Source organism: Camelina sativa, chromosome 8 (genome assembly GCF_000633955.1).
Source record: "Camelina sativa cultivar DH55 chromosome 8, Cs, whole genome shotgun sequence".
NCBI lineage: Eukaryota > Viridiplantae > Streptophyta > Magnoliopsida > Brassicales > Brassicaceae > Camelina > Camelina sativa.
In genome coordinates this window covers 28,100-52,850 of record NC_025692.1, presented here as the reverse complement: position 1 = coordinate 52,850, position 24,751 = coordinate 28,100, and the positions used below count along the sequence as shown (strand labels likewise).

General features: G+C 40.6%; 4 protein-coding genes and 1 pseudogene across 9 annotated transcripts in view; 2 read left to right on the top strand and 3 right to left on the bottom strand.

Annotated features, from left to right (window-relative positions):
- Positions 94–7,820, top strand: LOC104705261. Of its 6 annotated transcripts, none has more exons than XM_010421230.2 (19): positions 96–1,092; positions 1,430–1,954; positions 2,042–2,152; positions 2,232–3,992; positions 4,067–4,183; positions 4,329–4,511; positions 4,589–4,651; positions 5,106–5,177; positions 5,271–5,522; positions 5,653–5,772; positions 5,976–6,035; positions 6,142–6,182; positions 6,269–6,346; positions 6,432–6,516; positions 6,612–6,813; positions 6,891–7,023; positions 7,111–7,293; positions 7,399–7,509; positions 7,664–7,820. In XM_010421230.2, exons 1-15 carry the CDS (start codon positions 247–249, stop codon positions 6,735–6,737), a joined length of 4,440 nt encoding a protein of 1,479 aa, XP_010419532.1. In that variant the 5' UTR covers positions 96–246; the 3' UTR covers positions 6,738–6,813; positions 6,891–7,023; positions 7,111–7,293; positions 7,399–7,509; positions 7,664–7,820. The 6 variants fall into 6 exon arrangements, with proteins under 6 accessions (XP_010419535.1, XP_010419532.1, XP_010419531.1 ...); XM_010421229.2 differs by having other exon boundaries at positions 7,628–7,814; XM_010421232.2 differs by having other exon boundaries at positions 7,115–7,293; positions 7,399–7,814.
- Positions 15,206–17,778, bottom strand: LOC104705260 (transcription factor UNE10-like). Its single transcript, XM_010421227.2, has 6 exons — positions 17,534–17,778; positions 16,983–17,463; positions 16,802–16,894; positions 16,547–16,612; positions 15,666–16,043; positions 15,206–15,539 (listed from the first exon to the last, which is right to left on the bottom strand). The coding sequence occupies exons 1-6, from the start codon at positions 17,629–17,631 to the stop codon at positions 15,456–15,458; spliced, it is 1,200 nt and encodes a 399-aa protein (XP_010419529.1). The 5' UTR covers positions 17,632–17,778; the 3' UTR covers positions 15,206–15,455.
- Positions 18,069–20,143, bottom strand: LOC104705256 (annotated as a pseudogene).
- Positions 20,571–23,396, top strand: LOC104705259 (probable mitochondrial import inner membrane translocase subunit TIM21). Its single transcript, XM_010421226.2, has 8 exons — positions 20,571–21,464; positions 21,909–21,974; positions 22,070–22,088; positions 22,175–22,299; positions 22,474–22,652; positions 22,742–22,790; positions 22,884–23,003; positions 23,109–23,396. Exons 1-8 carry the CDS (start codon positions 20,646–20,648, stop codon positions 23,265–23,267), a joined length of 1,536 nt encoding a protein of 511 aa, XP_010419528.1. The 5' UTR covers positions 20,571–20,645; the 3' UTR covers positions 23,268–23,396.
- The window catches only part of LOC104705255 (actin-related protein 2/3 complex subunit 5A), a 7,109-nt gene continuing 5,836 nt past the window's right edge, over positions 23,479–24,751 (bottom strand). Inside the window, exon 5 of the mRNA XM_010421221.2 lies at positions 23,479–23,614. The gene's annotated coding sequence lies outside the window, so the exon portion shown is untranslated. The remainder of the gene's footprint in view (positions 23,615–24,751) is intronic.

Here is a 24,751-nt window from a genome sequence, read left to right as displayed (position 1 = left end):
CAGGCCCATTCTCATGCCCATTTGAATAGACTTATTATGGTTCGTCAGCAAGAGACACGGTTCCAATTGCGGGCCGGTTGGGGTTTGATTTGGGTTAAGTAATTTAGCCGTTCCGTTCGTTGGTTCCGCAACTTGAGAGCCTTTCTTCGTCTTCGTCTTCTTCTTCTTCTTCTTCTTCTTCTTCTTCTTCGTCTTCTTCGTCTTCTTCTTCTTCCTTGGGAGTTGTTCGACGAGACAGAAGAGACTATGGAAAATGGTCATCTCCCTTCCAAATTATCATCCATGGCTCAGAATCAACTTATCGATTCCCTCACGTCTCACATCTCTCTCTACCACTCCCATTCATCTTCCATGCCTAATACTAGCCCCAATCCTAGGTCGGCGATCCTCCGGTGGTTCTCCTCTCTCAGCGTCCACCAGCGCCTCTCTCACCTCACCTTCGTCGACCCCAAGTTCGTCCAAATCCTCCTCCAGATGCTCGGTCATATCCGCACTAAAGGCCCTGGCTCTTTCATCATCCTCCCAGACCTCCCTTCCTCCTCCGATCTCCCCAGTCTCTGCTTTAAAAAATCTCGTGGCTTAATCTCCAGGGTTGCTGAGTCCAACGAGTCCGAGCGTTTCATTTTCGACTCCACTCGCCTCTTTGCTTCGAGAGAAGGGGAAAGGGCTCAAGATTGCTCTTGCTCCGTCAGTTCCCTCGATTCGGTCGGCATGGCCGACGGCTTTCTCACCGACGTGGATCGTTTCGTGGAGGCTATGGATGCCTTGTCGAATGGAGCCTTTCTGAGAGGGGAAGAGAGTGATCTGGGTTCCAATTGGGTCGAATTGGATTGGCTCAAAGCTAAAGGGTACTATAGCATGGAAGCCTTCGTCGCAAATAGGTTAGAGGTTAGCTTGAGGTTAGCTTGGTTGAACACCCATAGTGGCGGCAAGAAACGAGGAATCAAATTGAAAGAGAAATTGAATGCTGCTGCTGCTGCTGCCAATGCGTTCTGGAGGAAGAAGGCCTCTGTTGATTGGTGGGAGAATCTCGATGCCGCCACGCACACTAAATTCTGGACTTGTTTGTTCGCCAAGTCGGCAAAATCTGTGGTATGTGCACAAGGAACTTACAGTTTATGTAATAACTCTACCAATAAGGATATACTGGCTATATGCTATATCAATGTTACATGATTCAGTACTATCACAATCTAGCTATATCTTGGACTATGGATTAGGAATTGTGGACGCTTACTACTTGTCTTCCCGTATCTAGTTTGTCTATACTTCTTTCTAGGTTAAGGTTGCTTTTGTTTTAGTGTGAACTTGCATTCTGGAAGTCTCTGTCATCCGCTATGTGCCCTGCCACTATGTTCCGATACATGCTGTACAAATGTGTTTCTGCCTTCTTATTGTATCTAAACTTTTTGTTGTCACTCGAACTCAGATATATGAGGTTCTTAGAGAAGCAAATCAAGCACCGCAGGAAGAAATGTGGCTCTTCAATTTTGGTGGGGGAACTGCAACTGCAAGGGTTGGGCGTACAGAAACTTTAGCTGTTCCATTCTGTGACATGATGTTGGAACCAAACTCGGTATCAAGGAAACCTATTACCGTGGCCAGTAATTTAAGTGCCTTATACGTTCTTCAAGAATTTGCTTCTCTGCTCATCGTATGCCAAAATGGCTTAGTTCCAGTACAAACTCTATTTTTCAGCTCATTGGGTTCTATCACAACCTTAGTTGATTGCATCTTAAGAAAACTACGGGGTTCTCTTATGGTAATCTCTATTGAATCCGTTAAAGTTGAACTTCTTGAAGACAACACTCAGAAGTGTTCTCCAAGCTCATCATCCAATAAGAGGTTGGGTTCGACCAGCCGTAAACACAAAGGAAAGACCAGGAACATGAAAAAGCCAACCCCGGAGGCTAAATCTGAAAAAAACGTGAATTTTTCTACGAAAAGCGGAAAGGTACATAGTTTATATTCCGTACGCAGATTATTTTATTTTATAAATATTTGTGTGGCAACTTGGATTGATCTTTGAAGTTATCTCCAGAAAGATCAAGCTAAATTGGAACTTAACAGAAATAGAGAAGCGACAGAATGCAAGAAGGTTTCTACACCATCAACGATGATCAATAGTTCTGAGGCCTCTGCAGAAACAATGGTGAATTATTTTCTTTCCTCATATTTTGGCTGAATAGAACTCAGATTGTTTTTGTTTTGAAACTGATAATATTTATCAGGAAGTTGTCCCAGGGTTGGTTGCCAGGAAAGGAAGAACTAAAAAGAAAAGGAAAGAAAAGAACAAGAATAATAAGTGTACAAGTTTGGAAAACACCGGGGAAGTGAATAAGTCCATAGTGAATAGTTCAGCTATCGAAAAAGCTCCTGAATGTGATTCAAGTGGTTCTTCTGTCAATCCGCTTCCTAAGGAAAATACCGATGCTCAGATTATTCGAGAGCATGGTTCATCTAGCTGTGAAAGGAATAGCTCAGGTACTTCTACATCTGTTAACAGTGCAGTTAAATGTGAGTATTCTGGAGAGGAAGGATTGCACGACAAAGCTGAAACGCATGTGATTTCATCCGATTCGACTTCTGCCGATCCTGCCGGTGATCCACGCTGTAAGAACATGAACTCTCAAAAATCTCGCTGTTCAGGTGTACGTAATGAAAAATTGACAATGCCTATTGGACGATCCGGAACTTTGGAGGAAGGGGAATCCCATCAGATTCACCATCAGAGAAGAGAAGCTGGTTACGGTATTGCCGCCAGCAGTTCAGAATTTGTTTCTTATGAGTGGCATGCTGTAGCTCCCATGTACTTTTCACATGTTAATTCTCACCTTCCAACTGCCACTGATAGACTGCATCTTGATGTTGGTCACAGTTTGCATGCATACGTACGCCAACCTTTTGTGTCCACTGTGCACCATGCTAGAAATCCTTCCATCGAAGGTTCTCACAAACAAGTTCTTTCTCGACCCATGCCCATGAGTCTAGATTGGCCTCCCATGGTTCATAGCAATTGTGGCTTGACAACAGCATTCGCTTGCAATTATGATTCTGGAATTCTGGTGGACATTCCTGAACAGAAAAATAAGCCCGAGCTAGGGAATGAATGCGAGAATAAGTGGATGTTAGAGGAAGATTTTGAGATGCATACTGTTTCTGGAGTAGATTATAATCAATATTTCGGTGGTGGAGTGATGTATTGGAATCCTTCCGATCATCTGGGGACTGGCTTTTCTCGCCCTCCGTCTCTTAGTTCTGATGATAGCTCTTGGGCTTGGCATGAAGCTGAAATGAAGAGGTCTGTCGATGACATGGTTGCATTTTCGTCTTCTTACAGTGCGAATGGACTAGATTCTCCTACTGCAGCTTCGTTCTGTTCCCCTTTTCACCCTTTGGGCCCGGCAAATCAGCCTCTCGGTTATGTTGTGCCAGGTAATGAACTATCTACCAAAATACTGCAAGCTCCGCCAACAACAAGTGAGGCTGCAGGTGAAGAGGAAGTTTCCGGAACTTTGGGTAGTTTATCAGCGGATGTTGAAGGAAATTCAGGAGACTCACTTCCGTATCCGATTTTGCGCCCTATAATCATCCCAAATATGTCAAAATCTGAATACAAACGTAGCTATGATACTAAAAGCCCAAATGTTCCACCTACAAGACGCGAGCATCCTCGTATAAAGCGGCCACCATCACCTGTGGTACTATGTGTTCCACGTGCTCCTCGACCACCACCACCTTCTCCTGTGAGCAATTCCAGAGCACGGAGAGGTTTTCCAACTGTGAGGTCGGGAAGTTCAAGCCCAAGACACTGGGGTATGAGAGGCTGGTTTCATGACGGTGTAAACTGGGAAGAACCTTGTGGAGCAGAGGTTGTTCTGCCCTGGAGAAACAAAAGCCTTGCAGTCAGGCCGATCATTCAACCTCTACCAGGGGCCCTCCTGCAAGATCACTTAATTGCAATGTCGCAACTAGGCCGAGACCAAGAGCATGTAAGCAACATCTTTGACGTCTATGTAAGCTAAACTCTGTCTAAGTTGCGTTTGTTTATAATACTATTTTACAGCCTGATGTGGCCTTCCCTCTGCAACCACCCGAGTTATTGAACTGTCCAACACAAGGGGAATCTTTATCATTGATCCACGGTCTTCTTAATGATGAGATAGATTTTTTCTGCAAGCAGGTAATCACAATACTTCATTTATTTTTCCATATGCGTTTCTAACTGCCTTTAGTTTGCAGGATCTTTATGAGCGTCTTTGAAGTGTATATTAAATTTTCTTGGGATGGTGTTTCTTCTAATCATTCAATTATATACTGCTGGTAAGGTTGCTGCAGAGAATATGGCCCGCAAACCTTATATCAATTGGGCAATCAAGCGGGTTACACGATCTCTCCAAGTTCTGTGGCCCAGGTCTAGGACGAACATATTTGGTTCATCTGCAACTGGTTTGTCCCTCCCTTCTAGTGATGTGGACCTTGTGGTTTGTCTTCCTCCAGTGAGAAATTTGGTGAGCAATCCCAAAATAATTCCTATGTGTGCATTACTTTTTGAACTGGAAGATCTGATACATAATACCCGCCTTAGGAACCTATCAAAGAGGCAGGAATTTTGGAGGGTCGCAATGGTATAAAGGAGACTTGCCTTCAGGTATGTTTAGTGCCGAAGTCATGTTGTAACTGTTGAGTTTTTTTTGGCTTGGTATATCGTGTTCTTCAAATTTATGTTTCTCTACTCTTATGAGGCGTGGCAGTATACAATCAAGATTATGTTCTCAAATTTTACATTTCCTTATTTTTTAATGATGAGATACGTCTAATATATTTTTGTGTTAGGCGCTAGTCTAATTATTTTCGTATATGGTCCTATCTTTCTTAATATGCTGGTTGCTCAGGTCGTGCTGCATTTAAGGAACGAGAATTGCTTTAGTATTGTGGAAGCATTGTAGTATACTAGATTTGTTAATTATGCTTGAGCCTGCACTCTACTCTACTTGTTTTTTCTTTCCTAGAAACTGTTTTTGTAAATAAGAGTCCTATATCTGACAGTTTGCTGGTTGGATATTGTAATTGAATCCACTTTGCTACCATGTTTTGCTATTCAGCATGCAGCCAGGTATCTCGCCAATCAAGAGTGGGTAAAAACTGACTCCCTGAAGACAGTTGAAAACACAGCTGTAATGCCTCATTTATTAATGATTCACAATTGCTTGTTTCTGATGCTTTCGTTAATATGATCTATTTATGTTTTATTAATATGCTCTCTGCAGATACCAATTATCATGCTTGTTGTGGAAGTCCCTTGTGATCTGGTATGCAGTATACAGTCACCAAAAGATGGCCCAGACTGTATCGCTGCTGACCAGGACAGTAATGGTAACACTGAAATGGTTGGCTTTGAAGGCTCTGCAGCAGCAAACTCTTTGCCAACAAACACTGGAATCTTGGCAAATGCAAAATCTGTCCGTCTTGACATCAGTTTTAAAACTCCATCCCATACGGGTCTGCAAACCACACAGCTGGTACTTATTTTAATTCTGTTTCTCATTAGCCAGATATAGATTTTTTAATTACATTATACTCTCTTTATGTGAATGCTGTAACGCTCTTTTTCCTTCTTTTGGCTGTTTCCTGATATGTTCTTTTCCGCAGGTCAAAGATCTGACTGAGCAATTTCCAGCTGCCACACCACTTGCTCTGGTGTTAAAGCAGTTTTTGGCTGATCGTACCCTGGATCAATCATACTCTGGTGGATTAAGCTCTTATTGCCTGGTGAGGCGTATTCTTTTACTTAAGTAATATGCTCTTTTCTTTTAGTTTTAGGTGGTCCGTCTTTGTATATTTAATGAGGGTCCTGGTAATTGGTGCTTGTCTAGACGTTCTTGGACAGAAAAATCCAGTCACGTTTTTTTAATCTTTCCACTGGAACATGTTCTAATATTTGTTTGTAATTCTTAAGACTATAATTATTGCAGGTCTTACTGATTACACGTTTCCTTCAGCATGAGCATCATCTGGGGCGCTCTATCAACCAAGTACATAGTTTTATTGTTAATTTATCTGTGACACAACAGCTATCTTGTTTGGGTTTCCTTGTTATATTCTTTCAGTTCTTACTAATTGAAAAGAAGTATTTTGCAGAACTTTGGGGGGCTTCTAATGGATTTTCTTTACTTTTTTGGGTCAGTCAATATGGTTACTACATCTCTTTATAATTTTGTTAATTACAGTGACGATAATCGGTAATGTAGGCTTGCTTGTTCTGCAGTAATGTGTTTGATCCTCGCCAGATGCGTGTTTCAGTGCAAGGAAGTGGTATCTATAGGAATCGGGAGAGGGGTTATAGGTAAACATCGCAGCTCTGTCAAACAACAAGTGTTACAAGTGAAATACTAACTTTATACGTTATGTTTTTGGTTCTCTGCTTATAGTATTGATCCGATACACATTGACGATCCTCTCTTCCCAACAAATAATGTGGGGAGAAATTGCTTCCGCATACACCAATGTATAAAGGTAAGTTGGATCTTATATGCAACTATCAATGCTTTTATCTAAAACATACGACGATGAAGAAGGTTTACAATAGTAAAGATGATTTGTTCTTGCAGGCATTTTCTGAAGCTTACTCTGTTCTGGAAAATGAGCTCACATGCATAACTAGTTCTAGTGATTCGTGTGGGAAAAAGCTACACAACTTGCTTCCAAAAATCATCCCAAGTATCATTTCATCTTAGGGATCGAGATGTCTTTCCTGTGCGTGTTGCTTCACAGAACTATCTTGTCGCATATTTAGTATGCAGAGTTGGATAGGTAGATTGCAACTCTGATTTTGCCTTTAGAAGCTCCCTTTTTTTACCATTGACCTAATTTTCCTGTTGAAAATGAAGGTGGAGTTGTGATAACTCTGGACGTTACAAGCTGCTGATAATGATGATGTTTGCAATTCCCGGGAAGAATTCAAAATGAAATCATGAAGATAGGCTTCCGCAATACCAGAGTTGCTTATAATTGCATCCCATGGTATTTGCAGATACTCCTGTGAAACGCGCTTATTAATGTATTGAACGTAGTTTGGTTACTGAACATGCTTGGTTGGTTGTTTTAAAGCAAGTAGGAACAATGCTATCTAGGTGAGCTGCTGGAAGAGAAAGAGCAGAGGCATATCAAGTGACAAGACTAGGGACATTATAGAGGTGTGTTAATCAGCGGCGACACGCCTGGCTGATTTGAAAGAGAAGTGCACAAGTGTAAACTAATGTTAAAGACGCATTGTTTTGTAGGCATGGATGGGTATATTGTACAATTATTAATTAACTTTTTTTTTGAAGTTTCAGAATACTTAAAAGTGATCTTTGTTAAGTTAATAAATTGTTTAATAGTATCATTGATATGCAGGGATGATTTTTGGCGTAAGTGGGAAGGAGTAGTAAGCAGTAGAGGAAGAGGAAGGCAAACGAATGAGAGAGTCTTTCTACATTTCATTCCCACGTCTTCTACATTGAACAGGTGAATTTAAAATTGGGCCTTTTGCGTCGGCGGCGATACTGACTAAAATTGCTGTTACAACTACTTATTTAGAGAATATGATTATGAATAATGATGGATGGTATTGGTGTGTGATTAGGATCTCTCTATCTCACTCATGTTGTGTGCGTTGCAGAGGTGTGAAGGGAATCGCATTTAACCAACATTTGACTTTACTTTCCTGCGAGTCGTATTCCAAAACACACACACACATATGTGTCAAATCACATATCTCAACTTTCGATTCTTTTTCCTTTTAGCATTATATATATACTCTGCATCTATCATATACAGTTGCAGTACACTCGTTATCAAAATTGGTCTTAGCTGTCTAGATTTATTTAATACCACCAGATAATCGGATAGCATCAGCTCACTCATTAGAAAGTTCAAATTGAAATAATCTACATGTACTACGTTTAAATAGATTCAAAAAATACAACTAGTATTACTCTTTTCTTTCTAACATCGCAACCACCGTTTTCATATCTTTTGGGAGTATCTATATTAAGCTTAACTATCAAAGCCAACTGGTGTCGTCCTTTGGAGTATATGATTTGATTTTTTATTTCCTCATATGTCATTTTCTCTCTGTTTCGTATGTTCCAAACTTCCAATTATATATAATTTAAAGACTGCAAACAAAAAAAATGAATTATTATGAAACTAGAGAACTCAAAGGTGGAAATTCTCTTATTCTTATTCATATAATCGGATAGAGGTTACATATATATAGTCAAAGGCAAAGTTCAATTACATTAGGAATCATAAACCGACTTAGATTAAAGGAGGTGGCCGATGGGCCTTATGGTCTTGGACGTACATGGACCGTGTATGGACCATGTAAGTGCCGGTTATAGAAGATCCACTCCAAGTGTTTTACAACACTCTCCCTTGGATGACATAACCGTGCCGATGCTAGGAAGGATCTCTGTAATGCGCTTGGGGTGCTGCCTCATTAAAACCTTACCAGGAAAATCCATTGGGACAAAATCATGGTGAAGGAAAAAGAGTACAACACGCATTACTCCCCCTGTTCCAAGCATCCCTAGAAGTCCGTAAGTCTCCGCATCCCAATCTGGTGCGTGAGCTTCCTGAATGTCGATGTCGGCAATGACTTAGTGAAGAGATCGACTGAGTTGTCGCAGGACTGAACTTGTACCACTTGAACTTCTCCGGCCTTTTGTAGTTCATGTGTGAAGAAGAACTTGGGTAAAATATGCTTTGTCCGATCTCCCTTAATGTAGCCTTCTCTGAGCTGTGCGATGCAGGCCGTATTGTCCTCATATATAACCGTTGCTTTCTTATTGACGATCATGCCACAATCTGTCCTGATATGTTGAGTCATTGACCTCAACCAAACACACTCACGGCTGGCTTCATGAATTGCTAGGATTTCCGCATGATTAGACGAAGTAGCCATAATGCTCTGCTTCGTGGAACGAAACGAGATCGTTGTACCACCATGTGTAAATACATAGCCGGTTTGAGACATTGAGTTGTGCAGATCCGATAAGTAACCTGCATCAGCAAAACCAACTAAACCTTCCTTGTTATAGTTAGTGTAAAACAAACCCAAATCTGTCGTTCCTTGTAGGTAACGCAGTATATGATTGATACCGTTCCAGTGCCTTTGGGTCGGACAAGAACTGAATCTTGCTAGGAGGTTCACGACAAAACAAATGTCTGGTCTAGTGTGGCTAGCCAAGAACATTAACGCTCCTATAGCATTGAGGTAAGGCACTTCCGGACCGAGAACTTCTTCATCGTCTTTCTTTGGACCGAATGGATCTTTATCCACATCAAGGCTCCTTACAACCATTGGGCTAGTCAATGGGTGAGCTTGGTCCATATTAAATCTCTTGAGTACCTTTTCTGTATGCCTTTTGATGCACAAGGATTCCATCATTTATGTACTCAAGCTGCAATCCCAAACAGAATTTAGTCTTGCCTAGGTCTTTTATCTCGAATTCTTTCTTTAGATATTCGACTGTTTGGGCAATTTCACCAGAGGTTCCAATGATGTTTAAATCATCTACATACACTGCTATGATTACAAACACTTTGTTTGCAAACTTCTATATAAAAATACATGGACTGATGGGATCATTCTTATAGCCCTCTTTGGCTAGGTACTCACTTAGTCTATTGTACCACATTCGCCCACTTTGTTTCAGTCCATAAAGGGATTTGTCTAGCCTTCTGCAGTATTGTTCTCGAGAACCACTCTTATCTTTGAGCTCAATACCCTCAGGTAGTCTCATATAGATTTCATTATCCAGTGGACCATATAAGTATGCGGTTACAACATCCATTAACCGCAAATCCAGTTTCTCTCTTATAGCCAGACTTAATAAATATCTAAAAGTCGTTGCATCCATCACAGGGGAGTATGTCTCCTCATAATCTATTCCGGGTCTTTGAGAGAATCCTTGTGCTACAAGCCGTGCCTTATATCTCACGATTTCATTATTCTCATTTCTCTTCCTTACAAAGACCTACTTATGTCCAACTGGCTTTAAATTGAATGGTGTCCTTAAGATCAGACCAAACACATTCCTTTTCTTTAAAGAGTTCAACTCCACGTCAATGGCTTCTTTCCACTTTGGCCAATCTTTACTTTGAGTGCACTCTAATATAGACGTGGGTTCATGATCCTCATTTATTTCAAGTGCTACCTTATAAGCAAATATATCATCGATGTCGACATCTTTACGGTTCCACTGAATTCCATACATGATATAATTGATTGAGATCTCATTATTATCAATACCTTCAGGTCCTTGAGGTTCAGCGTCCCAAACCTAATTCAGTACCTTAGGATTTGCCGCGGCCATGTCTGTATTTTCCTTAACCTCGGTTTGATTTGTACATTTCTTAGATTTCCGAGGGTTCTTATCTTTGGAACCTAATGGTCTACCTCGTTTTAAACGTGGCTTAGACTTTGTAGCAACTTGATTGTGTTCCTTCTGAACATCAATACGTACTGGTGCATTACAAGTTGGTATGTACGATTTTGTTACTCTCTTCGGGTCAGCAAAGGAATCTGGCAATTGATTAGCTAGCTTTTGCAAATGAATAATCTTTTGAACCTCTGCATCACATGCTAGAGTTTGAGGATCTTGCTAATTTAAGGATGTTTGATTCCATGATAATTCTTTAACCAGCTTGCTTGTCTCTCCACCCAACATAGGAAATTCAGATTCTGTAAATTGACAGTCCGCGTATCTGGCCTTAAATAAATCACCTGTAGTTGGCTCAATATACTTAATAATAGTGGGAGACTCATATCCAACATATATTCCCATCCTCCTTTGAGGTCCCATCTTAGTTTTCTGTGGTGGAGCAATCGGTACATAAACGACACACCCGAATTTTTTGAGATGGGATATGTCTGGCTCATGACCTGTTAGTAATTGGGATGGTGAATACTTATGTTCACTAGATGGCCTGATGCGTATAAGCTCTGCAGCATGTAATATTGCGTGTCCCCAAGCCGACACAGGAAGCTTCGACCTCATTAGCAATGGTCGAGCAATTAGTTGTATTCGTTTAATGAAGGATTCAGCTAATCCATTTTGTGTGTGGACATGTGCCACGGGATGTTCCACACTCACCCCCATGGACATACAATATTCATTAAACGCTTGGGATGTAAATTCACCAGCATTGTCTAGACGTATAGTCTTAAGTGGAAAATCTGGAAAGTGTCCTCTCAGTCTTATAATTTGAGCTAACAACCTAGCAAATGCTAGGTTCCTTGTGGATAACAAACAAACATGCGACCATCTGGTCGATGCATCAATCATGACCATGAAATATCTAAACGTCCCACAAGATGGGTGTATTGGTCCACATATATCTCCTTGTATCCTTTCCAGAAAGTTCAAAGTCTCCTTAGTTACTTTGACTGGTGATGGCCTTATAATAAGTTTCCCTTGTGCACATGCTACACACATGAGATTCTTAGGGATAACTTTTCTCTCTTTAAGAGTGTGCCCATTTGAATTGATAATAAGCTTACGCATCATTTTAGAACCCGGATGGCCAAGCTGGTCATGCCATAGAGTGAATTGTTCATTGAACATTTTATTCTTTGCCAAGTTAGATTCTATCATGTTAATCTTAGCATGATAAAGACCAGTGGCTAGTGCAGGTATAGTCTCTAGGACTTTCTTATGTCCTTGTACGATTTCAGTAATATATAGAAAATCTTTGTTTCCTTCATCCTTTGTTTCAACATGGTAACCATTCAATCGAATGTCCTTAAAGCTCAATAAGCTTCTCTTAGAGCTGGGTGAATACAAAGCATCACTTAGTTCAAGATGTGTGCCATTAGGTAATAATATATGAGCCTGGCCGTAGCCTTCTATTAGGCTTGCTATACCCGCAATTGTACTAACATTGGCATTTTTCAAAGTATCTCTTGTCCTTCAAAATTGTGTGGCTGGATCCACTATCCACCACAAGTACACTCTTGTCCTCAGCCATTTCTATAATGGACAATGATTTTGTTTTAAACTTTAATAGAACAAGCAAATATGTATTGAAGGAAAAACATTGAATTTAAACCAAATAATTATCCAATCAAATATAAAGCATAAAACATAGAAATTAAACCAAAGCAACATTTAAACTTAGTTATCTTCTTTTAGGCAATCAGAAGTCTCATAGTCAAGTTGGTCATCATTCTCATGGTTGAAATCTTCTTCACCATCGAGATGAACCAGGTTAGCCTCTGGATTTTTCTTCAAACTCTCTTGATAGAGGTCAATGAGATACTTAGGTGTTCTGCACATCTTGGCCCAATGATTAGACATACCACATCGGTGACAAACCGATTTAGCCTTGTGTTGCGGTTTGAAAGACCCGCGGCCTCTACCACCACGACCACGACCTAAGTCGGATCGGGTTCCACGGCCATAACCATCATATCGGTTCCCTTGGTAATGTCCACGACCACCACGTCCTCTTCCACCATGGCCACGACCATGGTGCTTATCTCTATAGACGTAATTGGACTCCTTGGGTTCTTTGGGCTCTTTAGGCTCTATGGAATTTTTATTTGCCATGTCCACCTTGTGTGCTTCTGGTAATGGGGCTGTACCAGGAGGTCTCAATGCACTATTCATCATCAATAGTTCATTGTTCTGATCAGCTAGTAGTAAACAAGAGATTAGGTCTGCATAGGTCTTAAACCCCTTTTCACGGTACTGTTGCTGAAGCAGTATGTTGTTAGTGTGAAAAGTAGAGAATGTTTTCTCTAGCAGATCCTTCTCTGTAACCTCAGTACCACACAACCTCAGGATTGAGACTATCTTAAATAGCTCTGATTTATACTCATCCACAGATTTGAAGTCCTGGATCCTAAGGTTTTTCCATTCGAATTGAACCTTTGGTAGGAGCACCGTCTTTTAGTGTCCATATCTGCTTTTCAGCTCTGTCCAAAGGTCAAGAGGATCCGCTATAGTGAGGTACTGGTTCTTGAGACTCTCAGCAAGGTGATGGCGCATATGCATAATGGCCTTGTACTTATCCTTTTCTGTACATTCAACCTCATCCTCAATGCATTTGCACAAAACCTTTGATTTCAGCATGATCTTAGTATCCAATGCCCATTGCAAATAATTGTCTCCAGAAACATTCAAGACAGCATAGGAGAGGTTGTTCAGCTTTGCCATCTGCACAGTACAGAACAAACATCCGATCATTAGCATGCGGTATTTGAGACCGAACCATGCAACAATTTTAAGGCCATGCGGTATTTGAGACCGAACCATGCCATCAATTTCAACTCAGGTCATGCGGTATTTGAGACCGAACCATGCCTTGCCTTTACTCATAATTTTCGTGGCTTTGGTATGCATGAAAAACAAACAAACCTAGATAGATACTAGCATGCAACAATTTCCTTTTATTAAGAGTTTCCTTTTTCTTAGATTGAATTTCCTATTTTAATTAGGAAAATTTTAGGAAATATTTTCTAGGTTTTAGGATAATTACTAAAATTAATTTGGAAGTTATACTAATAATTTTAACAACCTAGAACAAATTTATGCAATCGATTTTTAGGATTCATGCAGCCAATTTTACAGAAACAATTTAAGCAATAATTGATTCAAGTTTTTATCTATGCAAGGTTCGATTTTAATCTCAAGGATGCATGCAACATATGAAACAATCAAGCAACAACAATCAACCGGATTTTAATTATAATATAAACGGTTCAATTTGCAAGCAATCTAGCAACCATAAACTTCACATAATCCGATTTTAAAGTTTTAGTGTTTTAGGGATCTTAAGCTTTTGTTAGTTTGATTGTTTGCTTGTAGGTTTTTAGTGTTCCATTAGGTTTGAGGTCAGATTCGATTTCATAGGTTTTAAGGGGGGTTTGATTATTGTTTATCTTTCGCCGTTTGGGGGTTGACTGGATATGAACCGGGAGCTAAAGACCTCGGTTTTACTTCTCTTGATCACGAACCTCGGACAAGGGCAGGAGGAAGAACCGATCTCGAACTCGAACTGCAGCTTGAACAGGAACAGATCTCCAAACAGAACTCACCCGGACAGAAACGGACCACGAACTCGGATGGATTACGAACAGGAACTGATCACCAAGTATAACCACGAACATAGAGAGAAGGCGGCAGCGGTTTAGGGTTTTTGGGGTTTTATCTCAGTTGGACTTTAGAACAAGTCGTGCTGGTAACGTGTTATAAAACTAGAGAACTCGAAGGTGGAAATTCTCTTATTCTTATTCATATAATCAGATAGAAGTTACATATATATAGTCAAATGCAAAGCCCAATTACATTAGGAATCATAAACCGACTTAAACTAAAAACGGTGGCCGATGAGCCTTATGGTCTTGGACGTACATGACCGTGTATGGACCGTGTAAGTGCCGGTTATGGAAGATCCACTCTAAATATTTTACAACATAAATATAAATGTAAGTAAAAATGTTGTTGCCACAGATTCACCTAATTATGGTTTTATTTGGATGCGTTTATATACAATTTCTTTTTTTGACTGGAGATAATTATTTTTATGTATACACGGATGCTATATATACTTTGATTTCTTTGGTATATGAAATCGTAAGTGTATTTCGCTCAAAATCGTCGTCCCAGAATTAACATTTTAAATCAAATCAAAGTTCAGTTATATATTGATTGTACATTCTTTTAATAGTAAAAGGACAAATGAGATCTTTTTATCAGCAAAATTAAGAAGAAGTAATTAAAAATATAAAAAAAGGAGAAATAGATAGGGTTTGTGCCTTGTGTTGACGATTGGATCACTACTTAAGTTGCATTTATCTCATGATTTTATGAGTCACTTTTCGTTATTAATAATTTGATTTGTTCACAAACAAACGTGTGGTAATGGTCAGGGGCAAGTTGACCTGTTAACACCCAATCATTTACGGCACCTTTAAAAATAAATATTCCCTTTCTTTTTGGTTCCTTGTAGCAGAATAATAACATTATCAACAATTATTGTGGACTTTTGCAGACAAAGCATATGGTCTTGTTGTGTCTACTCCATTTCGACTTTTCACTTATTCTCACGACGACTGACATAATTAAATTCGTGAAAACGAAGGACTATCTACTAGACTCTACGTATATTGAACACACTTTATCTAACAAAAAATAGATCAGTTCGTTTTTAATTTATGGATGTAAAGTGAAGTTACAAATTCACTCAGACATTACCATTATTATTTGTCGGACATACGACATCCAATTACAACACGATTTTTTTTTTTTTTTTTTAAAGTACGTATATAATCATAATTCATGAGTAGCCTATACATATAAGTTAATTATGATGGAATATTAATATAAATATATATTATATATATAGTGTATGGTGACTAAACACATATATTGACGTACGATCGATGGATGTTTTTAAAATAATCATTTTGAATTCGAAGGAGGAAGCTGTTGCTGCATTTGTTGATATAATGCAGCCATCCTGCTATATGCTTCCATCGTCGTTGGCTGCAATATTTCGAAATATAATTATGGTCATGCATGTTCATTTTTTTGGGTTTTTTTTGTTGACAAAATGAAGCACTAATGATTAGATATATATATATATATATATATATATATATAAAAGTCAACCTGTGACGAGCATGCAAGAAAGGCGGCCATAGGATCTGGAATTAAAGGAGACTGAAATCGAGTATCGTTGGAAGAAGCATCCCACGATGGAGAAGTCATTGGCGCAAATGGGTTTGGCATCATGTTGGCATGTATATTAGGAGTGGCAGCAGCAGCTCGGTTCATAGAATTCAGGTCCAGGAGACCGAGACCGGGCATCCCCATGCCAATCCCTAAACCCATGGGATTGGACATGAGAGACATTTGTAGTTGTTGTTGTTGCTGCAAGGCCATAGGAAGCATCATGGAAGGCATGTTCATTCTGCTCATCATACTCACTTGTGCTTGAAGTTGCTTCAAGTACTCTATCACTTCATCCAACATGGATGCTTTATCCGTCTAAATCCAAAATAATAATGAAATCAAATCACACTCTTTATATCTACTATAACTAACCAAACCAATGAACATGCCATACGGATTTAGTCAAGCATGTGTTTACGTATATATAAATTATAATACATGTGATATAGATTGTGTTGATTTTTGAGTCGACAGAGGCATAAAATAATTTAAGGGATATATGAATGGACCAGTCGGACCAAGTAATAAAGAGATGTAAAATAAGTTTTTTAGGGGGCAACCAAATATAAAGATTGAGCATAAGTGTGTGGAGTAGAATCATCGTATGAGGTCCATTTCTTTCGATGCATTCACTTTGCTTTGGTCCACCATTTTTTTTTCTCTCATATCATCCCCTCTAGCTATTTTCATGTATACCTACTTACTAGTATTATACTAATCAGCTAACTGACTGTAGTTCGTACGCAGGCTCAATAAGACTTTGATGATTTAGCCACCTATTATGATGCATGTAGAACGACGAGTACATACGTACGTACCTTGCTGGAATTGGGAACCATTTTCTGCAAAGTCTTCATCCTTTGATTGATCTTATCTCTCCTCTTCTGCAAGAAAATTGATCAGCCAAAAGGGCTGTGAATATCCTTAAACTAAATAAATTAATGAAAAAAAAGTCACAAGCATGTTAATATATAATTAATGACCATGCAGGAGCGGCATAGATAAGTTATACTACATAGAACTTGAAAAAGAGTACTGAAAAAGAAAAAAAAAAGAAGGTTTAAGGTGAATACTCGTTCGGATTGATTATGAATAGCAGCGGCTCTGCTTCTCTTGGTTGAAACTGATGATTTGCCTCCGCCTTTCTTCTCTTCTTCGTCCTCCATCTATCGTTTTTATCAGTTTTTTTTTTAATTCATTGTTTGCTTTTAAAAAAGGGGATATAACTATAGTTCTTCTATATATAGTTCTTGCCAGTGGGCGGCTGTGGCAGACTGAGTCATGATCATCGATGGTGTTATCAGGCGAGCCCATGGATGTTGAGGTGAAACCGACGTCGTAAGTGTCCATGGTCAGGCGCTGACTCCCGCTCCCGCTCCACTCCGGCGCCACTCTGGCTCGTTTTCCACCGGCCATGGTACGACCATCACTACACGACCCCACTCGGGTGGAGCCAACCCCACCGGGCTTGCTCTGTTGCTCCTGGAGGTTTGAGCAAGGGACAAGCGCGTCCATGGCCATGGCGGCTCTGGAAGAGCGATGGTGGAACCATGGGACGAGCTCATCAGTGGGCTTAGGGTTCGGGAGGCGAGTAGCTTGGTCCACTATCGACTCCAACGTTCCACCGGCGCCTGTGGAGTACTTTGTCGACGAAGCCGTCACTCTCGGTGGACCTAAACCGTGCAAGCCCAGTTGCCCGTTCTCCCACGTCAGCTCGGCTACCTCGTAGTCTAACCTGCATACAAACAAATTATACTCAACAAAGAGTTATTGTCAAGATGATATATATAAATTAAGGTGCTTACATGGGGAGATCGGCTGCTGTAGTGGATCGGACGGTGGTGGTAGCTGCTGCGGCTGCAGGAGTATCATCTATGTGACAGTTGGGAACACATTGGCTCATCTTAATTCTGAGTGTATTTTTAATTTAAAAGATTATTTTGTGTTATTGAGATCCTCTTCTTCTCTTTCTTAAAAAGAACTTTTTATGTGAACTTTTGTAGTAATCACGTAATGGACAAGTGGGGGACATGGTACTTGAATCGTTAACCATATGTATTAGTTATTATATAGGCCCCTTCTTTTAATGGCTTGCTTAACACCTGTTGAATGTTTTGTTGACAGCTTAAGTGTGAGAATCAAATTATATAACTCACAGTTTTGATGTCATACGTTTAGTAGTAGGATTCCCTAAAAAATTTATACTATGTTAGTATGTTCTTTTGCTAGAATCGAAGAAAGAGTGGAGGATAAAGCGGTGAATAAATTAAAGCCAGAGAAAACGACATTCTGATTTTGTAAGGATGAAACTATATTACTACGTGGATGCATGAAGGCCCATTACTTTTAACCGAGTGTCCTAGACTCACTGGAACTGTATGATTTACCATTGTAGAGCAAAACTAATACAACCATATGCACATATACATGTGTGTGTTGGCATCGGTTCATGAATAGTTAACGTGCCGATTGTCATACTGTATTTTACTTGTTTACAAATCTCCGGTTCATAGACATTTAGAGACTCCTCATGAGAAAGCCTTCGATATTCCCGGTCCGAAAGCTAAGCCCAAACCCCATTCTTCTCCCTCTGTGCCTTTCTTCTTAAGCTCCTCTTTCACTTTTTCCATTATGTAGAAGATGGTGTTACTGCTTTCCCATAATCCATCAACGCCCGTCTGCTGCATTCAAGCTTTTCCGGCTTCAGCTTCAGCTTTGTCTCTATCCCACTCAGGATGGCGGGTCCACCCGGATGAACTGCCCAGAAAAGGTCATTCAACTCCAACAAACCAGAGCCAGAACCCGCCTTTGCCACCAGCTTCTTGCAAAACTCCTCGACATTTTCTTCGATCTTCTGAGGGAGGTCTCTTCCTAGCTTGAAGCTTATGCCCTCTTCTGACAGCCGCCCGTCGATCACCCCATGCGTTCCAGGCAGGAACTGCTGCAGAGCACAGTGAAGCTCCACGAAGGGAGATTCGGACTCTGTAGGGTCTGCTCCGTCTCCAAAGAGTGCAGCCCCGACTAAGTCATAAGGGCGAGCTTTGTTGGGCGGGCGGAACCCCAGAACCGTAGTCTCAGAGGTGGTGAGCAGCACCCGGCTCCCTGGGTTGTTCTCAGCAATGTCTTTGGCCACGCGCAGCCCGCTCAGACCTCCGTAGCATCCCAGAAAATACAGCATCACTCTCTGAATCTCGTTGCTAAGGCCCAGTTGTGCCGAGAGGTAGAGGTCACCTCCGGGCAAACGGAACTCACTGGAGGAAACATAGACAAGATGAGTGATATCTTCCACTATCCTCCCACATTCCTTGATGCAAACCAAGCTAGCTTCATATGCCATCTGCACAACCGCCTCGTTTGCAATCTCAAGCCTCTGTTTGATTGTTGGGGAGCCCTCGGTTGCTAGCTCAGGGTATTTGTGCAGCGTCTCCCGAGACATGACTGTGTAGCGTGTTTTCACAGTTGTGGTTTTACCTAACATCAACAAGACACGTATACGTGCTTATCTTTGAACAGGTGCTCAAAAGGAAAAGGTTGACAAAGAAAGTAGAGGGAAATGACGAAGTTACACAAGTGTTGCAGCTTGTCTTTGATAGAAAGGTCATCGCATTTGATTTCACGGAGATACTCCTCCACGAGATTTTCCTGGGAAACGACATTGCTAGGGAAGGCCTTACCAAGAGCAAGCACTGTTGCCTTGCCCTGATTTGCAGCCCGCCTTGTGCTTTTGCCTATTTCCATTCGTTTCTCTAACCTTGCGGACGCCAACACCTCTTTTTCAGTTTCCCAATAAACAAAACACCAAGGATTAGCGTTGGCCTTTTTAACTCATGGACAGAGAAGATAACAGGAAAAAAAAAAGGGCATAGAAAATGTGGGTGGTGTGTTTGTAACAAACAGAGACAAAAACCCAAAATATACTCAAGGGTCACACTTTGAATGATCCTTCATATTACTCTCCCTCCCTACATTCCTGCCTCATCTATTTGAGACCAATGGTAAAAGAGGATGATTATTCAGAGGAATTGAAGCGGTGTATTATCATACAAGAAAGAAAGAAAGAAACAAACAAAGCTTTAACCTAGTCGTAAATACATACAAATCATTCTGTCCAGTTATAAGGAGCACGATCAACAATTAAGTAGTCTCCTCTGATGTCCTTGGCCACTCTGATATCACCGTCCATATACACATTCTCAAACCTGTGGAACACAAACCCCAAAACGAACTCTCTCTTTATATGTACATAATATATATAGCATTCAGAAGAAGCGAAGGTCGTTGTTTTTGTAAATAGATCATAACTAACTCACCAGCCCTTCCCAAATGGTGGCAGTGGGAGCTCCCAGTTCTTCCCTCTCAACACCGCACTATTGAATCTGAAATATCAAACAAAAACGCAATCCAATTAAGCAAGCTACTCTCTCTCTCTCTCTCTCTCTCTCTCTCTCTCTCTCTCTCTCTCTCTCTCTGTTTCCATCACTAATTTAGAAAGGANACGATCAACAATTAAGTAGTCTCCTCTGATGTCCTTGGCCACTCTGATATCACCGTCCATATACACATTCTCAAACCTGTGGAACCCAAACCCAAAACTCTCTCTCTTTATATGTACATACATATATATAGCATTCAGAAGCAGCGAAGGTCGTTGTTTTTTGTAAATAGATCATAACTAACTCACCAGCCCTTCCCAAATGGTGGCAGTGGGAGCTCCCAGTTCTTCCCTCTCAACACCGCACTATTGAATCTGAAATATCAAACAAAAACGCAATCCAATTAAGCAAGCTACTCTCTCTCTCTCTCTCTCTGTTTCCGTTACTAATTTTGAAAGGATTTTGGAACCTGAAATTGACTCTCTGCGGGGAAGCGATTTGGATATCAGAGCGTACGAAGAAAACACCGTCCGGCGGGAAAGTGATGACGTTATTGAGGATCCGTTTCTTTACATCGATCACCTGCAAAATGTCTCCGGCGCTCGTCCCAAACAAGCCCGCCTTTTCTATGATGAAGAGCTGTTCCTTCTCCGTCGTCCAAAGGAGCCGCCACGTGGCAGATAGAGAGTCGCCTGTGGTGATGGAGCTACGGCCGATTACCGCCATGGATTCGATGGCATTCACGATTGCGTCTCTCTTCGTGGCGTCTTTCTGGGTTCTCAGACCTCGATCCTCCTCCGAGATCAGCTTCAGCAGCTTTCGCTTGGCTCGTTGTGCTGGATTCGCAAAGATTGAGCAGCTTGTTCGAAAAGCGCCACGACGACTGCGGAGTGGAGCAGCAGGAGGAGGAGGACGACAGGCCGAGAGCAGCGCGACAGCCATGTTTGCACTTCCATTGGTTGAGGTTGCGAGTTACTTAGAAGAAGATTATCTTTTATTATTGGGCTTTAAAAAGCTAAAGCCCGTTCGGTTTGAGGAAATGGAAAAAATGAACAAGGCTTTTTTGCTTTTATCTCATGAGGCCAAAGCGCAAGCCCAATCGAAGAGCGTGCACGTGCGTGCTTCTTTGTCACGTGTCTACCTACCCCCACAGAAGCGGCTTCGCCTTGCTCGTCAAAGAAAAAAAAACAAAGCTTCAAGTTTTTCTCCTCCTGTCACTAAATTTTGTGGTACCAGATACGAGATAATGATGATGAACCTTCTGAGGAGATCAGCGATGGCCATCGGCCGCCAATCCAAGTCGAAACTGACTTCGTTTTCTTCCTCCGCTTCTTCACAACCTTTTTCTGGAATCCCAAAATCGGTTTCTCTCTCTGCCTTCTCCTCTTTTGCTCAGTTCCTTGCGTAATTATGATTTTTTTTTGTATTCCATTTAATACTATTTTTCCCACTCTGGCGGTTTTTATTACTCAGCATCGTTAAAAAGAATGGCTAGTCTCTTTTCAAAGCTAATAATTCTTCCACTTTAGTCATGGAATTGCTTGCATATAATAAGTACAAGGTTTCCAATATCTGCACTGAGGTTCTTCTAGTCCTGTTTGAATTGAGTCTCTCTCTCTCTCTCTCTCTCTCTCTCTCTCTCTCTCGTAACAAGAATACACACACCTACCCTTTGATCGTTTTTAACAAACATTTGACCCCTTTTTCTAGTCCTATTCATCATACTCGCTGGTTTCTATTTTCTTCAAAAGGTCTTCTTCCCTTTAATTGTTTTTTTTTTTTTTTTTTTTCTCCCCTTTCGATGCAGTTGATAAGCGTTTTACAAAGAGGAGCATCAAGACGGGCCATTACTGGTTTGGGTCTCACGAGTCTGGTAGACACAACATTTATTTTGTTTGCCTACTTACACCCTTTTTTTTGGGGGTATATATGTTAGTTTAATTAGCTCTCATCGTTTTTCTTATCCAGGACTCCGCTGGAGCTATTGGTCAGCGATTATCATGTGTTATAATATAAAACTTCAAATCCCAGTCTTTGTCTAGTTGTTGTTCTGACAATGATCTCTGTTTGCAGGACTGTTGTTTCGCCCCCAAGCAAGTATATGTACGGAAACTCGTCTAAAGAAGATCAACTCATCTTACCTTACTAGATCTTTTGCATCAACAACTTCTAAAGCACCTGGGAATCAGCAGAATAAGGTGTTGTTCATAAGAATATATATGCTTTTGACCTCCAACATTTTTTGTGTTTATTCTTACAAGTTCGCCACTTATCACAACGCAAAGCGACAGAGACAACTTATGTCATTTAATCCCGATATGCATAGCGTCTCAAACATTACTGCCAACTCTTTGAATTTTTTTTTTTTACAGGCTAAGAAAGAGGTGACGACTGTGGAGGATCCTTTTGATTCTCCTACATACCACATCCCTGAGAAACCGGTGACCTTTACAGAAGGTGCTTCCTACAGTCTTGTTATTCTGGCTGGGCTTGGGGTTGCCGGAGCTGCTGGGTACGGTGTGTTTAAAGAGCTCATATTTCAACCAAAAGAGTGAGACTTGAGAACTCTCGTTTCCATTTTATCTGCTAGGACACTAGGATTTGGAGTAATCTAAAGACACCATTAATTCTGTATTCTAGGTACAAGATCTTTGACAAAGCCCTGAAGAGAATTCAAGATGATGGTCAGGTAAAATAAGAAAGTAACTCCATCGATTGATCATAACGGAAAGGGGTGGTGAAAGTATCTGTGTTAATGCTCAGATTTTGTCTTGTTAATTAGGTGAGGGTTAGGATTGGATCCCCCATCAAAGGCTACGGACAAGAAACTAGAAACCGAGCTGCTCGTCAACGTATACCCAACAGAGTATTTACAGATGAAGACGGAGTTGAGCATGTTGAGGTAGTTCACCCCTTGTGGCCTTGGAGTCACATCCTTGCTATATAAATTGAGAAACAAAATCGAGGAAACAGAATAGTGAATTTATCAAAATTGAATATGCTTCAGGTAAACTTCTACATCCGTGGGACTCAAGGAGCGGGGAAAGTGTACACGGAGATGTTTAAAGACAAGGCAGAGAATGAGTGGAAATACACGTACCTGATCGTAGAGATTCTGACACCTTCCCCAGCCAAATTGATGCTGGAGTCTTATTTGCCCGCCTAAACACTCAGTATATTTTATGGTTTGAGTTTATTCCGGAAAACATTCATAAACGGCTAAGATTGTTTTAGTTGGGTGTTTGGAGAAAGGAAAGAATTGTGTTACACATGAATGACTTGTTGTTGTTATCAACGTCGGGACCAAGCATCTGTTTGCTAATTGGAAAAAAAAAAAAAAAACAAGTCTAAAACTGGTAAATGCTCAATGTTTATGATTCTCGCGAGTCTTGAGGCTTGATTAATATTCTTGTGCGAATTACAGAAAACATGAAACTGAGACATGCTTCCTCAGGGAAAATGCATATATCAATGAAGAGTACATTAGTGGCAATGTTACAAGAAATGGATCAAATCAAACGGTGTTTAAAGTATCAGTAAGACAGCGGAGAATGCAACCCAGACCAGCTCTCTCAGTGAGTTTCTCGTGAATCTTCAAGCACTGATCGCAAGTGGGTCGGTCCCCAGTAGAAAGGCCTCTGTACAAGTACCTGTTCCAACACCGTTCAAGCAAACCTAATAAACTTCCACATAAACAAAAAAGAAAGAGCACAGACATTCCCACAGTGGGTAGATAGAGTTTGTTCCCATTCATACAAAACCTCATTCACTTTCTCATGTATCACACTACCTCCTCTTACGGTGAAGACTAGACTTTGCATAAAAATCGCAGCAACAATATCACAACATTTGCTCTCAAGACTTAGACATATCACAATTAAATAATGCAATCAAAAACCAAAAAGAAGNTTGAGTAAGCTTTCAATCTTCCGCGATTTGGTTTCGATCCTCGCGATTATTGCCTCTGCATTATCAGCCTCCACAAATTCTGCCATTCGATCTCTCTCTCTCTCTCTCTCTCTCTCGCCCTTCTCTCTGATCAGAGATTTCTTCTTTTCTTCAGATGATGTGAACAAAGAGAGCGAGCGAGAGAGAGAGAGGAAAACTCACTCAATCGTCGTTTAACCATTTTAATAAGGGATTGGCTGACGTTTTTGTTACCCTTAAACGGCATGTAGTTTAATGAAGGAAAAAAAAACAATTCATTTTTCCTCCTGGGTATAATGAAGGAAAAGAAAGAAAGCTCAATAGCGATTTTCAGTCATTCTCAAGGCTTCAGTTGAAATGCAGGAGCATACTTATATATTCAAGTTTTATTTACAAATTACAATAATAATATCTAAATTCCTCACATACCATTCAATCCCTTACACTAACAGAATTTGTAGGTCTCTCACGCAACACAGAAACTTGCTATCTACACTCAACAAATGGCTTGCACTGTTTAAGTAACACAGCTATAATAGTGTAGCATTAACAAGATTCGCTTTCAGTTTCAGGTGCCCTCTGATAAACCACAGTGCTTGTATCTGCGTGGTACTGCCCATACAAGGCATAAACAGCAGTTGCAAGCACATTGACAACAACAAATCTTATCCATGCTTCATAATGCAACTGCAACGTAGCGGAGATATCAAATTTAGATCATAT